The sequence below is a fragment of the Podarcis gaigeae genome, assembly GCF_964106915.1.
Source record: "Podarcis gaigeae genome assembly, chromosome: 9".
In the NCBI taxonomy this organism is placed as follows: Eukaryota; Metazoa; Chordata; class Lepidosauria; order Squamata; family Lacertidae; genus Podarcis; species Podarcis gaigeae.
This window is the reverse complement of record NC_139685.1, coordinates 35,801,434-35,818,926: the sequence shown is the minus strand read 5'-3', so window position 1 is coordinate 35,818,926 and position 17,493 is coordinate 35,801,434. Positions and strand designations below refer to the sequence as shown.

The window sequence follows — 17,493 nt, the reverse complement described above, 5'->3', positions numbered from 1 at the left end:
ATTAGGACACAGACTATTGGCTTTTATTACAAAAGTAAACTAGCTTGAGTGAACAGATACTTCTTTAAGGTAGCATCACTATTTAAGCACACAACAACCAAAGCTTAGTTTTATTATCAAATCTATTAAATAATTATATTGTTTTTAAAAAGGTTTTAAGTAATATATTTGTTTCATTTTTGAATCTCCTGATCTCTTGGTCTTACAGCTATAGCCTAAGCCTATAGGCTGAAGGCCAAACCGGAGTGTGTGGTTAAAAAAACTCTCAGGTTGTTCTTGACTAGAGCTCATAATTAGCAAGTAGACAAAACACATTCAGACAAAATTCCAAGTCAAACTGCTACATAGTTCAATGTGGTGCAGGAATCAAAAAATACTGGGGAGGAGTGAAGCAGCAGCATGCAGCTTTCCAGGAACCCACACATTCATTCGGTCATATTAAACCACAGCTTGGTTGACCACATTGTGCAAACAAAGCAAGTGTGTGTATTATAAAGGCACATGCCAAGACAACCTTACTTGCACTGAAATGCAATTGAGGCAATACCCTGCCATTCACAAAATGCAAGAACTTTCTTGAAAAAGGTCAGTGGCCCTTCCAGTCCAACATTAAGTTTACACAGTAGCCAACCAGATGCCAACACAATGACCAACCTGTATGCAGAAGCTGAGCACAAACAACAGGACTCTGCCCTCCTGTGGTTTCCAGAAGCTGAAATTCAAATGCATACACCCTCTGATAGTGGAGGTAGAAAATAGCTTTAACTTCTATGAATTTGTGTAATCTCTTTTAAGGCCAACCAAAACTGTGGCCATTGCTGCTTCTAGTGGGAGCAATTCCATAGTTTAATTTTGTAATCTGTGAAGAGGTACAGTACTTTGTTTCTCCTGAATTTTCCAGCATCGGGTGCCCCATAGTTCCAAGTGTCACGAGAGGGAGAAAAACATCTCTATCCACTTTCCCCACCAGATGGACAGCTGCTTGGCTAACAGGAACTTGCCTTAGCCCCAGCCAGAGTAGACAATGGTCACAGATGATGGGAGCTAAAATCCAACATTTGAAGAGTCAAAAATTAATGACCCCTCCTGTAAAGGGAAGAGGTTTTGCTACCCTCAGGACACAAATTGTGTTCAGAAACCATGCTTGCTCGAACATACATGTAAACAATTGGTTTGATAACATACCAAATTTTGTTTTCTATTTTGCAAAGTTTTCAAGATCAAAACTCAGAGGAGCCTCTGGAAACTTTTGTACATATTAGTTATGATGTAAGGCAGGAGAACAAGTATGACCTTTAGAAATACACTGAAAGGGGGAGGTGCAATCTGTCAGATGTAAGTACATTAAAACCACAATCTAATGCGGGGGTCAGCAAACTTTTTCAGCAGGGGGCCAGTCCACTGTCCCTCAGACCTTGTGGGGGGCTGGACTATATAGGGGGGTTAACGAATTCCTATGCCCCACAAAATAACCCAGAGATGCATTTTAAATAAAAGCACACATTCTACTCATGTAAAAACACGCTGATTCCCAGACCATCCGTGGGCCGGATGCAGAAGGCGATTAAGCCAGATCCAGACCCTGGGCATTAGTTTACCTACCCATGATCTAATGCCTAATTATGCACCTGTAAATACCTCTGATATGTACTTCACACTTATTGATCTAACTGGTTACAAGGCTGAAGGCTGAAAAATGTTTCATGATCATGTCGAAAAGCCCAATGTGTTCTTGAAGGATGCACTCAAGCCACCATCATTGTTAACTCTGTTCCTGCAGCCTGACGATTTACAGGGTTTTCTCTTTGTACAATACAAAGACATAAACTGGCCTGTCAACAGTGCTGGTGCTTCAATTAATCTTCCTAAAGTAGCACAGCATTTCATCTGCTGCAGTAGCAGAGTTAGGTTTCAGCTCTGTCAACAAATATGAGTATTTTCAGCAGACATTGCATGAATAGAAATGATGACGCATATTTCTTCATGGAGTTTTGATCCATTCTGTGATTAGCTACATCAAATCTAGTGCAGAGTACTTAGTAGTATGTGAAAATATACCTTGCTGCTTCTTTTCCAGACACACTGCCTCCTCCATATCCTATCTTGGCTGAAGGGAGGGGAAAAGCATGTAAATGGGGCTGTGTGCCTAGAGTGGCTATTGTGGCAGATGCTCTAGCCACAATGCCATGTCTCTATTGCTCTTTTTAGCAGCACAGAGAAAGCATGACTGTGGTGATTTTAGTAGTGCATAGAGGAAGGAGAGATAGTAAAGGAAGAGGTAGGCAGTGCAAAAGGATGTTTCATAAATGAGTGAAGAACTGCACCTGAGAGTAGCATAAAGGACATATGGGAGAATCTTAAGCACAATTTCTTGGTCAAACACCTCCGCGTCCACTCACCCTCCACAAATAAGAAATGTGACACAAACAAATTTGGGAGCCCATGCTTTTATGGGAGAAAATGATTTCCTTTCCTGCAATGAACCACAGCAAAATCTCCCCTAGCCTCTCTCTGTTGTTGCCCTTTCACAGGCCTGAGCCTCCATCCCTTAACCTCTCTATTTCTTCCCCCTCCCATCCCTTGTTTTTGTTCTTATTCTCACCACCATATAAACTGTGTGTCTGTGTCATGTGTTCTGACTTCTGGCTCCCTCATGATGTCTGTCCCTAGCTCTACATACTGTTTTGCTTCCCTGTACTTCACCCCACCTGTTAAGGGTTCATGGTTAACCTTTATTTTGTGTTCATGACTGGACTACTCAACAGCATGCTCTGGGTAATCTCTCGCTCACACACCATTCATTTTCTGACCATTTCTAGCAAGTTGCTTTGTGGCAGGAAGTGTAATGATTAAATCAATGAAAATAATGAGTTGCTATGATGCTAACAATGAAGCCATTTGGCAATTGAAAGGTCATCAGATGCAGATTGCAAGATCTGAGACTCTAGAGGCAGGCACTCCTTAGGTAAACATAGATGCTACTAAGATGTAAATTTAGGGTGAGAAAAATAATAGCAGCTCACTCTAGGTGTCCAGGCAGGCAGGAAATCTATTCAATCTATTCAAGAGGCTATCTTGGAGAGGTAATCTTTCTTGATTACATTTACTCAAGGTACCCAAACTCACACATTCACCACACCTTGTGGAATAATTCTATGTAACAGTACATTTCTGGGTATAGCACAATTCAGAATGTTTCTCAGAGCAGTGCACAGTTGACTCCAGCAAAGATACTACTTCTCTCATAAGCTTGTTTTCAAGCGTCATGTGTGTGAATACATGCACATGCACATTCCTGGACACATATGCAAGATACTGCTGTTTATCGCCTTACAATTATGGAGAGCCTATGCAAATATTTCAAATGGATCAAACCTGCACACATTAGGCAGGGCCACACAGACATGATTCCAATCATCCACTGCATAGAATCATAGAATTGTGGAGTTTGTAGGCAAAACACAATTAGAACTAATATTACCAGGATCCCGTTCTTAAAATCAGCAAAGCTTACAAAGCTAAGATGCAAGATACAGACTATTTGAAGTGTTCTTCTTCATTTATAATTATTTATGGTGGCAGTCTTCTTAGTTAGCAGTATGGGAGACTTTCACTCCAGGATCTTCTATTTTCATAACATACATCACATTTAAGAATCAATGAGGAAAGTGATTTATGTGAGCAGCTGGATAACGAAGATCATTAATTTCAGCTTGCAAAATATATCCAGCCATTAAGCAACTGTTCATCTTACAAGCTTATTAGTGCAACAACTAAAATTACAGTCATTAATAGAGGCCATGACTGCTCGGCTTACATTATTACATGAGCTACATCTCTTCTAAACTAAATCAAAAGTCATACACTTCTGCCTGCTTCATGATTCAGAATTCACTCTTCCAATAATGTGAGAATTTATCACATGACTCTCAGTTTACTGAAAGAGTGGTCCAAAACTGCAAATAGCAAAGTTGTAAACACAGAGTGATAAGTGGGCTACCTACTCCGAAAAATACAAAAGCCACTCTCACTGAACCCATATCCCACAAATCTTGTCTGTGATTCAGAACTCAACATAATCTTAACTACAAATTTCTCAAGCCATGCTGGCTTTTTTGGCCCAGCCCATTTTGTGCTTTCTAAATAGCCAGATTCAGGACAATCACACTACCCTGTATTTCCTCTATGCCAACCCCTCCCTCGGGGCTTTAAAACAGGAGAATTAGGACAATGTGGATGATAGAAGAATGCCTCAGCATTCATTGCCTCAGCTTGACAGAAAGTTGGGAATGTAAGAAAGACACAAAGGAAGAACCACCGTAAATGCTTATGCTATGTGAAAAATTATGAAACCTTTTTTAAATGTAGCAACATTTTTAAAGTGACAAAACTGTAGTTTAAACAGTAACCAAATAAAAAATAATGTGAGATCATTCCTCATGGCTTCACTGTTTGTGTTGAACCTTTGCATTCTAGCCTATATTTACATTAAAGGTGGTGCAAATATTATCCATTTACGGATGTACTAATCTTTAAGCCAGTCCTACAATCTTCTATGCCAGGCCAGGCATGTTTTAGGATTGAGAACAAATACAGGAATTGCACCACATCAAAGATAGTGCCGTTTATGCATCTCGGGACAGATGAGCACAGAACAACAACAGAGCAAAACATAATAATCGGCACATCTTCCTAAATTATTTCAGCTGTCAGGAAACCTAAGCTGCAAATCTAGGTGCCCAACATTTAGCAATAAGATGTCAAAAGAGATTGTATTTGCTCCACTTGCCACTCTGTGCACAATCATCATTTTATTGATGTATATTCTAATCCACAAAGCAATGCTGCTTCACATTTATTTCAGTGTGGCACATATGGGAGCAATAATTAGTGGACTGAGAACAAAATAAAAAGGCAGGAAAGGTTCTATTTTGAATTACTAGAGAGTCCTATCAAGGGTCCCATTAAAGCTAAGAATCCATGATGCATAACAATAACTCTGAGCATCATTAAAAATTGCTGAGCAGGTACACCACAACAAATATGATATACATTAAGAAAACCTAGGTTATGCAGGGCAATGACACTTATCACACTTTTGAAGCCTATCAATGTGGGCCACAATTCTGTAAATAATTTATATTGCATATAGCAACCAAAAGCATTAATATTACATGTAAAGCATTACTGTTACAGGTGGATATTGTTTTTGTCTGTTACTACCTTATGTATTTTTGTGTTTTATATTGTAAACCACCTATGGTCCTTGGACAAGAGGTGGTAAGCCATTTTAATTATTAATAATAAATATGAAAATTAATTACAAATGCATTAAACAAGTCTCATGATTTTATTAAAAGGCTAGCACTTATCTCCAATAGAAAAATATCCCTGACCCAGACTTACTTAAATTGCAGGCAAATTTATGCCTGCTTTCCACTTAGCACTGTGGCAAGATCAGAGTTAAACAAAGGTTTAATAAAATGTGATTCCTGCTCAACTAATACATTCAATATTCTAATCTGCAATTATTCAGAGAACTGCAAGAAGTTTAGAAATATAGCAAGGGTAAGATCAAGCCCAAGTCTCACTTTTTCATGGCATGTTTAATCCTATGTAGAAAATTATGGATCCCTTATATTTCAGTAGGATTTCACAGGAAGCAAATGCTGAAGAGAAGAAAAGCCAAGAAGTTGCAGTACTTCCTTCAATATTGGATGAACCAAATTTAAGAGGAGTTTTGGAATGACAACTAGTAAGTCTAACATGTTGTCTCTAGTAAATTTGCTATGAAAATCATAAAGCATCTAAGATGGATAAGGGTATCATTTGACATTTAGGAATGTAACAGCACACAATGAAGCTATAAGAATATTATTTCCCATGTTTGTGTGTCACATAGAGCACAAAATGACCAGGTCAATGTCACCCCAAAAGCTATTAAGAACCTTTAGCTGGTGCCACCAGTAGAAGTCTGCTGCTTACACCAGCTGGCAATTGTTGATCAACTGTATGCTATGTGATGCACAAGACAAAGACAATCTGGAGCTCCTTGCAGACAACAGCAGGCTCTATTCTATGCACACTACCAAAGATGAGGTTCCCTCAAAGAGATGGTTAGTGCTGCTACTGCTAATCATCTGCAAGGTGAGAGTACCTGAAATTAGTCCATTCATAACAGATACTCCTAACAGTTGCACCAACCATGAGTTTCACCGTACAGAAACCATCCACATGCACTCCTCAAAGTACTTGCAGGGTGAAGCAACCTTTTGCATGGCATGGATCGTAGCCAAAATGAACATCCATGCACAAAAGCCCATTTCCATCTTGTTAACTATAAATAAGGGTTTGGAAAAGCCAGGGAGTTTTAACTCTTCCACCCACCAATCACATGGTGAGAACAAACCTTAGTGAACTGAACTGCATAAGCAGAATAAAATTCTCAAAACAAATCTCTTTGCTGTCAACAGCATAAGGAATCCATGCTAACAAAGGCCAACTTACATGATTAGCTGAAGTGGCAGTTAAGTAACAAGCTTACCATTTGGAAAGCTTACCTCGACTGACAGGTACTGTGTACATGTGATAAACCTTTTTTTTAAATCCAGGGGCACAGTGACAGCCACTTCACACAAAACAGTTACTATATAGATGCAAACTATTACTACACAGGTGTACTGCTTACAAGCTAAATACAGATTTAGGAAACTAAACACTTAAGGCAGAAATAAAGGAGGAAATGTTATGAAAGGATTTGATAACAAGATCATCAAGTGACAAGATTAGAAACAGGTAAGTGACTCATAGGTGAAAGCTTAGAAAAGGTGAGCTAAACATGGCACATGCACCACTATATAGAACAGCCCTCTTATAAACACTTAGCAGCAATCTATGTTACCAGCTATGAAATGAAGACAAAGATTTAACATCATTTGTATACCACTTAATTGTAAAAACCTCTAGGCGGTTTACACAAAATACACATTAAAACATAAGAGTATAATACATAGTATTCAAATACCAATGTTTATATTCTTCTGGCTCAGATATTAGAAGCAGAACAGAGAAAGCCTTGCCCTTTTTAGAAGAAACAGAACAGTCTGAGCATTAAAACCATGCTGTACTTGATTTCTGTCTCCAGATTTTTCACCTCAAGTTATATATAAAACAAGAAGAAAGTCTGCTGGCACCACGTATTCATACATCCCAAAACTATTTATAATAGCTGCAGTATAATAGGCACAGATGGCAAAAGTCAATTCCAATAAGATTAAAGACATAAGACAAGACTAATGGTGGATATCCATATCCACTAAATCACCTGCAGCAAGTAAAAGAAAGATTATTTGTTCAGAGAAAGGCGATAAAGACAAGATGAAACAGTTATCTACTTTACCTAAGATTACAAGGCCAATCTAAAGAAGAGCATATTAATGTTCTTCTAACTCTGAAATATCCAGCAGTATAATCAGCTTCTCTCAACTAATGCTTTCCAAGACCAAAGAAAAGATCGCTTAGCCAACCTGAGCATTCCCTCCTCCCTACTTTTCATTTACAAGTAGACCAATCTATTTACATGCAATTTGACTAAACTGTTTCTTTCCCCCTTACTACTCTGAGGTCAAACAAGGAATCAGGGATAAATAGGAATTCATTAGCAGGACACAAATACTAGATAAATGTATAAAGACAGGATAGATTTCTAAGTTAATTTATATTTCAGTCACCTCAGAATTTCTCCTCTAGTTGCTCTTGTCTATAATCTGCAACAGAATTATTGATGAACAAACTAGGAATATTATAGCATATGTCAAAGCCCTGAGCATAAAAAGCAACTTTGTAAAGAAAAGAAAAGTAATAAAATATTACAGAACTACTGCTGTGGGACATTTACCCCCCCCCCCCCGTCTATATAAAAGAGAAAAGAAAATGAGAGGCTCTCCCAAGTTAGGTGGCTAACCTACTTGGCTATCAATCCCATGAGATGTTCCATGCTTTTTTTTTTTTTTTAATGAAAACCAACTATGTTTACCATGTGATACTTTTCAATCATGTAATCAACAGGCTCATCAATAATTACTTTCAGACCTGGACTCTGTTTCCTTGCCGGAGGCTATATATTGTTTCTTCAGTCTATAGATCTTCATGGTTCAGCAACAAGTCTGATAAACATAGTAGCTGTGGTTTAACTTTGGAGAGATGACTGAGGGAGAGCTATAGGGCTATAGTCAAAACAAAAAAAGAAAACCCTGCACTTATCCTACAAAGAACAGATCAGCACAGCACAGTCCAAGAAATCCTTCTGGATGCCATCCTGAAATCTCTGCAGTCAAGTACAACAAAATATAGGTGCGTCCTTGTTGACACTCTGGCCATTATAACACCACTGGGAGCTTCTTGCTGGATTGTAGCTTTTCCTTGATTGCTGTTCCGCAAACCTCAGTTAGGAAAAGAGTACTGCATGCCGGCATCCTAAATGCATTTCCACTTGCATAATTTCAACCATACATGGTTGAAGGCAGAAACTGCAAGTCATATCCAAGTGAGGCATGGAGCTTAAAAGCTCTTTTTGTACCAGATCCACTTGGGGTTATATTCAGCACGAAAAGAACTTTTAAGCTCTGACTTGCTTGTTGGGCAAGGCTTGCTCAGTACATGAACTCCAGGGATTCTCTCCACCCCCCACCATCACCACCAGCTGGCTACGGGGTGGCTCCAAGGATTTGGAGATATGCTATTTTTGTGTATACACAAAACCAAGCCCCTGCATAAGAATAAGAAAATCTGAAATTTTAGACTGGGATCTGGCTTTCTTATTGGACAAGATCAGCACTTTTCAAGGTAATGTTGATCAAGGCTATTCCAGTTCTTGGGAAATTGCATTAGCTTTCTGTATAGTTGATGATGGGCTACTTTTGACAGTTGAGGAATCCTGCTGTGTTGTTGGAACCTTCCAGTTAAGAGTCACACTTAGAAGACCAGAGTCAGTCAGTAGTCAGCTGTGTCCATTTCATTTTTCAAGAATATTATCTTTCCAGATTCTATCACCCATATTACTTAATGTAAACAGCTGGTGTAGTAACATGGTTAAGAGCTAGATGTCCTAGTTTCACATCTCAGCTCAGTCATGAAGCCATATATTCAGATGTCCATGGGAAACAAGCTTCCAAATAATACTGCCTCTTCAACCCTTCATCAAGCTAATTTTCAGTTTAAACATCATCAGGATTGCCCCTCTGCCCTGTAATATGACCACTACTGGAATTAAGTACAAAGTCAGTACATACTCCCAACACATACATTTTCTGCTGTTTCAGGGTAACACGTGGCTTTTGCAATGTAGCTGATGAATAACTTTCTTCTGGACTGTCACAAGAGAATTCATTTCTTTTAAGAAGCAGAAATGTCATGTTAAGTTTCATATAAAGTACTAAAGATTATTTGAAATTTACACCATTCCATGGATATCATTTTAGTGAAAAATCCAATTTAATGTAATGCCAACATTATAAGACATCAGGCAAAGTTGCAACAACATGGTGTAAAGCCAATGTTGGCCTAAGACATTCCCCGATTATGGACAATTATTTCAGAACAGCTCTCTATTCTCTTCCATTGTGTTCTAAATCACTTCTTGAAAGCTGAGCCAATGAGCCAGAAGTCAGGGTCATTATCTTACACATTAATCAATCCTGTCAGTTAACTCTGAGTTAAGCCTTTAAATACTTCTTTTCACACCAGAATTACCTCTGAAAGAGATAGGATTTTTCCTATTTTACAGAAAGCTTGCTTGTCACACACTTTAAAACTGTTTAAACATTCTAAATCCTTTCCACACTCAAAAAAAAAAAGAACAAAGTTCTACAGAAGTGGAATTAAATAAAGGAACACTTTTTATATTATTAAGGTATTAAAAATGTATTCCCAGGCCTTCACCACCTATTTGCTGAGGCTGAATTAAAAAGCTCAGGCAGCTGTAACCATAATCTTAAATTATTTCAGAACATTCCTAAATAGTCAGCCACTTTGATATCAACAGCTACTACTTCAAAATTACTTGTTTCAGGATAGTGGAATCATGCCATCTTTTATGTATTGAGCACAAGCTCTCCTTGAAAAATGGACATATGTAGACTCTGTTTACAATAAATCCAGATGTTGTGGTAAGCATAGATAGGTTTACTACATCCTTTCATGACCGAGTCTCCTGTACCCTTAACAGCTGCTGCACAGTAAAACATTCAACAGGTGGAGTTTGTCTTATGAATCTACTGTGATGGAGAAAGTTCTTCCACATGAATTGTGCCCAGCTAACACAAGAGAGCCTTATGTTCGATGGGGATGTCTCCCAAATAAGTGGATATAGGATTGAATCACTAGTGCTCTGAAATTTCTTTATATGGGTAATCTGCGATCCTCCAGATGTTATTGGACTACAACTCTCGTTAACCCCCACTAGCGCAGCCAATGATTAAAGAATTGTAGAATTAGTTGAAATAAAATGAGAACTGCAGACCAACATCTTCTGGAAGGCCACAGGTTAGCAACCCATATTTTAAACAGACACAATACCAGGACATTTTATGGGAAGACTCAATAGGGAGTATTCTCCAAATACTTTAATACTTAGAACAGGTTTGTTTGTTTCAGATACAGAAAAAAAACTGGCTAATATCCCAATAATACCACACACAACACCAACAAGGATCTTTTACAATGCATTTACTTATTCAGTTTTATGGGATAATGCATTGAAAGTATCAGTTAACACAAGAGCAGGATGATCATATGCATCTCAGAAGTAGGTTACATTATTCTTACACTTCAGTATTCACAAGATCGCAGTCTTCATGGATATATCATACAATGATTTGACACTAGTCCCACATCCTACAATAATCACATACTATTGAACTGGAAAATCTCAAGCCTCTAGTTCTACATTAAGGAGGAGTGCATTTTTTAACATTTCATACAATAATCAAAGCTAAAAAACAAAATTGAAACCTACTATTGAAATGTATTTAGTCATGCACATGTGGACACCTTTACTTGCCCAACTGTTTTTGGCCATACATTTATGCTATTTCCAGCATGGACAAAAATTCTATACATACACTGGCAATGCAGAAGGAATAGCATGAAAAACTTATGATTTCAGATTAAATCACAAATACAGACAAACTATTGAAGGGACCAGTTGAAAGTCTCAAGACAAACATTTTTCTCTCTTTTTGAGAAGGAGTAGTTAGAAATTCTAGTGTCAAGGAAATCAAAAAAGTTTAAAGTGTATGTGATGCAATTTGTGGTAGATGTTTGAAACCATGGTGTATGGATGCTTGCTTAACAGTTCACTTAGAATTCCTTTCCAATTCATTCATTCATTCATTCATTCATTCATTCAAAGAGACACACTGGCTTACTGAAAATTCAGCTGCTAACTAAAATGATTCTACAGATAAAATCAGCCTACAGCACCACTGTAAGTTTTGCAACTTTGCACTGCAGTAGTAATAAGCACCCTCAATTAATTATCACACACACAACATTCAATACTCCTTACTTAACTGCTATATAGCAAAATCAATCTTTCACTATAAACAAATTCAGAAAGATGCTTATTATTAATCAAAGCCCATTCCCATGCATTTTTTCCCTAGAGAGTTCATGGAGCTCAGCATATAAGAATATGATGCAGCCTAGGAACTAGTAAGCTGTGACCAATCCCCTTGAATACTTTGAAGCAGGGTACATTTCTAACCCAGAAGTTAGTATTTTCTATTCATAAGCCAAGAAAACCTATTCCAATCTCAAATACAGAAAATGATACCTTATTGCTTGAGATTAACTTATTTCCAGAAAACCTCTGACATTCCATTGTTCATGATTTATCAACTTAAGATGGTATGCCCTTGACATACGTTTTCTCTCCTTACTAGTAAAACAGTAGTGAGGACCCTATCCTATATTGTCTACTCTCATTTGTCCGTCTTTTTTATGAACACCATTAGAACCCAAAGAAGGGCCAAAACATGTTAATTTTATTTAGAGGATGAAATTGCTCTTATTATTGGGGTGCCAGCTTTCTGGCAACTTAAAGCACAAGAGAAGAGTTTGCTGGAGGTTTCAAAAATATTTCTTTAAAGTGATAAACAGAATAATATAGAGCACAGAGCAATGTGCAAAGAATTAAGTGCTAATGAAAAACGGACAATTTGTCATAATAAGATAATATTAGTGGCTCAAGTGTAGAGACCACGACCACTTACTGTATGCAGTCTCTCTCTCTCTTTTAGTAATTCAGTGGGGGGGGGGGTTAATTTAAAACCAAAGTTATTAACATGCATACAAAAAATTAAGCAGCATTCAGCTATTGCTTTTCTTCAAAGTAAAGACACAATGGCAATCCAAAGTATGCTTGCTCTAACAAGAAAACTTTGACATTTTTTAAAAAAAAGTTTTCCCATTAAAAAAATTCAACAGTAGAGAAGAGTTTCCAAAGCTTCAAGTAGATATTTTTAGAGGAGTAAGATTTCAATAAATGGTGATAATTATCATTCAACTGCTTCTAAGGAGATAAGATTCTAAACAATGCTATGCTATGCTTGTTTACTTGGAAGCAAGTCCCACTGTGTCCAATGTGGCTTACTCCCTAGTAAATATTTAGACTGAAGCTGCAATCCAATGCACACTAACTTGCAACTAAGTTTGAGTGAATGACATAGGACTTGTTTCCAATTACATAGAAGGTTTCACAGGCCACATACATCAAGCTGCACAGATCAAAGATGTCTCCACTGCAAAACTTTACGTGTCTCAGCCTAAGTTAAGAAAAATTCACAAAAAGTATGGCAAAGCATTCACATTACTTCTTGCAACATATGTGTTGCTTCTTAAGAATTTATATTTAGTCTCATGATAACTTTTTGAAAAGGATAGAGCAAGGAGATTTAAAGTGACTGGTGATGCTTTCAAACTAGTACTAACATTCTCCCTTAGCCATTCATTCAGAAACATTCTCTGCACAGACTGGACCTGCCTGAGTGTGAGATTTGAGGTCCCCTTAGCACATTCCTTGCTTGGGCTCCATTTGATCAGTGAGGGGGCAGTGGAGAGGGAGGAGAGAAAGAAAAAGAAGTTGCATTCCCTACCTAGCTTTTAATGTGACCCTGGCTTCATGCATGTTCCACCAAACTCACTCAGCTGCTTTCCATGGGGTGAAAAAGCACTGCAACTGTAACTCAAGCACATCCCCCTCTTCCAGTTAGAGAATACAGATCCCTAGATAAAACACTAGGATCGGAGATGACAATGTAGCAGCAGCTACACTCCACCAGCAGCCTCCCAGAGAAAACTCAGCTTTCTTCCATCAAAAGGGAAGCATCTTTCCCATGAACTATGGGTTAAAGACAGGACCAACACATGCCCTAAAAAAATCCGATTCTCCTTTCCAGTTACGACTCTTAACCTCCTCTATGTCTATTCTCTCCCCCACCCCCTGCATCCAGCAAAAGCCTGCCTTTTCAGCACCATTTCCATCCCCTGGTTCTCAGCATTATTATATATTCCTGGCCTGCACGTGCACAAAGAGAGGTGGCATGGGGGTGGGAAAGTCCACCCGCCCCCCAAGGCAGCCCATCACCATCAATCAGGGCTTTTATTCATTCGCAGACATCCAAGTCTCCCCAAGTAGCATTGTCTGCGTGTCTCCCTCCTCCTCCTCTGACTTTCAAGTTCTTTTAAAGGGTCCATTAAGCCACCGGATCGATCCTTACACTACTCAGTTAACAGCAGCGAGAAAGCTCCCCACAGTGGGGATGCACTTTTTACACTCAAGGCAATGCGGGGAAGGGAAGGGTGGGGAACCCAAAAAACCCTTTACATCTCCCCCCACACCACCCAGGAAAAAAAGTTGAGACATCACAGCACCCGCCGCCAGTGGGAAATGAAGATCGTTGCAGGGGAAACAAAGTCTGCTCGCATCTGGGAAGAGGAGCGAGGGAACCATGCCAGTTTTCGCGAAACAGGAGCAGAAAAGCGCAGGAGAACTTCTTCGCAGAGGAAAGGTGATCGCGCCCGCAGCGAAAACCCAGGTAAGCAGAAATAAGATAGAGGAAGGGGAAAGAGGAGCAGGAGAAGCAGCAGTGGCAGAAGGATCAGGCAGGCAGGCGGACGAGCAAGCGAGCACGGCACACTTACGTCTCGGAATTTGTTCCACTGTCCAACCTCCTTGTCATACTGGGAGATAGTGGTAAGCCATTGTTTATCATCCAGAAAATTGCCGCTGTCTGACCTGCCCCCGGCGCTCGTCGCTGCCGCCGCCGCCGCCGCCGCTACCACCGCCTGACTGCACCAAGCGGCTGCCCACACACACGCGAAGGCGGCTACCTTGAGCATCTGAGGGAGAGAAGAGAGACACCGCGAGGGCGGGTTAGCCCCCGAAGGCACCCCACACACGCGCGCGCCCGCACCCTCCCCTCGCGAAACAGAAAGGGGGGTTTCCACAGAGAAGGCTCCCTTGGCGAGAAGCCGGTCCCCCTCCGCAAAAAAATAGAAAAATAAGAGGAAGAAAAAAGCGCGAGTCGAAAGGGGAAAAGCGCGCGCTGCCCACTCCGTCACCTTGCCGCCAACCCCGCCGCCGCCGCCGCTCCGGACTCTCAGCTTCTTGCTTGTGGAAACGCAGCGCGACGCTGCCCACTGAGCCTCTTGCTGGAGGAGCTGCTGCTGCTGCCGCCGCCGCCGCTGCACGCGCCGCCGTCTCGAGCCGTCCACTCAGCGCCTGGCGCCAGCGCGCGCTCCCCGCCCCCGCCTCCTCCCGCCCAGCAGGCCCTCCCCCCTCGTTCTGCTGCTCGGCTCCGCTCCGCAGGCAGCTGCTGGCGAGAAGCTCTCTCGGCTGACGAGGGGACGCGGGAGGGCCCTTCCGGACGGGGCGCGCGCGAGGAGACTCGGCGTGGCGGGCCCGAGAGCTACACGTGAGGCGAGGCACGTATGGTGCAAGCTTCTTTTGCCTCCTGAAGGAAGAGCTGCTGCCGGGGAGGAGACGGCGCAAGGCTCTCCTGCGCTGTAGCAGAGGCTGGAAACAGGGGCTGAGGGCTCGAGAGGAACGTCAGAGGAGCGTGCTGGATCGGGCCCGTGGCTCGGCTAGTCCGGCGTCCTGGTCTCAGTGGCCAGCCGGGTGCCTGTGCGCAGCGGTGCCAACTTGAATAAAATATTGGAGGGGGGGCAGGTAAGCCCCGTCCCACATAATAGATCACATGACGCAGCCCCCTATTTGAATAAACTTTGGGGGCCCAGCCCTCTCAGATATTTTGGGGGGACTGAAGGGACCTCAGCCGCTAGGCGTTGAGTCCTATACCTGTGGGAACGTCCCCTCCTGTCCTTTCCAACAGCTGGTATCCAACTATAGAGGCATAGCCATCGCAACCCTCTCCTCTCTGAATTTGTCTAATCCTCCCTTAAAGCCATCTAGGTTGGCGGCTGTCCTTGCCTCCTGCCACTTCTGGATGGGGGAAGGAAAGAGTGGCTGCTCCTGATGCCTTTCATGCGCTCACTCCCTGGGCAGGGAAGATCAGTTTCATGGTCCAAGCAACCACCTCTGCCCATTCTCTCATACTCTCTCTAGCAGGCATGGCACAAGAGGGTGGCCGGGGGAAGCAGCAGCTGCCTCTCACCCATCTGTGCTTTCCCTCTGGGTGGCGCTGCTAGGGATATGCAAGCAACGAGAGGCGGCAGCAATCGCTTGCCCAATTCTTTCTGCCAGTAACTAACCCACTGCCTCCTCTCACTGAGCACACCCAGTGCCACCATTGTGCCACCCAGAGGCAGAGGGCAGATGAGAGGCTGGTGTGACTGCTTCTTCCATGCCCATCCCAGTTACACCACTTCTTGGAAACCACAAAAGGGGAGAAGGCTGTTGCACTTGGTCTCTGCTTCTGGACTCTCCAGAGGCAGTATGCTGGGCTTCCTATGTTCTCTATACTGCACCATCTGGCAGCAGGTGGGCAGGAGAGATGAATCATAGAACTGTAGAGTTGGAAGGGTTCACAGGGGTCTTCTAGTCCAACTGCCCAGGAATCTTTCACCCAATGTGGGGCTTGAACCCACAGCCCTGAGATTAAAAGTCTCTACGCCGCAACCCCAGAGTTGGTCACGACTGGACCTAATGGTCAGGGGTCCCTTTACCTTTTTACTGGCTAAGCTAAATGACTGGACTGGAGTGGTTGCTTCCACTGCCTCTCTAGATGTCACCATGGAGCCAGTTCTGCCTGCTGCTGATTCCCAAATAGGGTGAGTAACAGATAAAAGGCAGGAGTAGTCACTGCCTTTTGTTGATTTCACTCTTCCTGACTTCCTCCAGATGTCTTGGAGGAGGAGGAGCTGCTGAAGGGGCTTTCCTGGATGCCATTTCCCCCACCTTCTGCTATTGGAAGGGTAGGAATGAGGCATCACTATTTATCATTTGAATCCTTCACCATCAATAGCTGGTGATTGGCTGGCATTTCCTTCAACACAAAAGTGGAAATATTAAACATACTTAATACAAAATGGTTCAGAAATAAACTTAAAATCGTACACAACCCTAACACACATTTAAAGCGCATGGCTTCCCCAAAAGAACCCTGGGAACTGTAGTTTGTTAAGACTGCTGGGAATTGTAGCTGTATGAGGATTAAACTGGGAACCACAGTTCCTTGGATTCTTTGATGGAAGCTGCAAGCTTTAAATGTACTAGAGTGTGGATGTGATCTGGTGGAAAGCATCAGGTAAGGCTGAGTTTCTTAGGTAGGAGACGTGCTTCAGGACTGAAGGATTATTTTTACAATTACATTTATATCCCAGATTTATTCACTCCAGGAAGTTCGAGGTGCTATATATGGTTTTCTCTTCCCTCCAGTTGTCCTCACAACAACCTTTTAAGGTAGGTTAGGATGAGAGATGGTATGAGTGGCCAACGGTCACACCAAACAGGAACCTAGGGATCTGCCTTCTACCAAATTAGATCACTAGTCCATCTAGCTCAATATTGACTGTACCAGCTGAAAGTGGCTCTAGGGTTTCAGGCAGGATGAGGCTGGGTAGCTCAGTCTGTGGAGCATGAAACTCTTAATCCCAGGGGAATGGGTTCAAGCCCCATGATGAGTGAAAGATTCCTGCATTGCAGGGGGTTGGACTAGATGACCCTAGAGACCCCTTCGAACTCTACAATTCTATGATGTCTGGGTACAGCTGAGATATACCAGGGCCCGGACATGGGACTTGCATGCAAGGCATGTGCTCTGCCACTGAACGACGCCCTTCTGCTTCTCCTGAATCTCCGTAAATTGAGCTGCTTCAGTTCTGGTTTGTAGGATTAAGGCAAAATGATCACACACCTCTAGTAAATGCAGCTCATGAAATGCCTCTCCCCCAGCCCACCTATATGATCCATCTTCTAGCAGCTGATTTTATCATTTTCAGAAGTGAGATTTTGATAACTATTTTAAAGCTTCC

At 41.7% G+C, this 17,493-nt stretch overlaps 1 protein-coding gene across 1 annotated transcript in view; it reads right to left on the bottom strand.

Annotated features, from left to right (window-relative positions):
• SPOCK3 (SPARC (osteonectin), cwcv and kazal like domains proteoglycan 3) overlaps positions 1-14,804 on the bottom strand; it is a 111,854-nt gene extending 97,050 nt beyond the window's left edge. The window contains exons 1-2 of the mRNA XM_083755869.1: positions 14,623-14,804; positions 14,203-14,400 (exon numbers count right to left, since the gene is read on the bottom strand). Coding sequence (XP_083611995.1) covers positions 14,203-14,400 — 198 coding nt within the window. The 5' untranslated portion in view covers positions 14,623-14,804. The remainder of the gene's footprint in view (positions 1-14,202; positions 14,401-14,622) is intronic.
• Between the last annotated feature and the right edge of the window lie 2,689 nt (positions 14,805-17,493).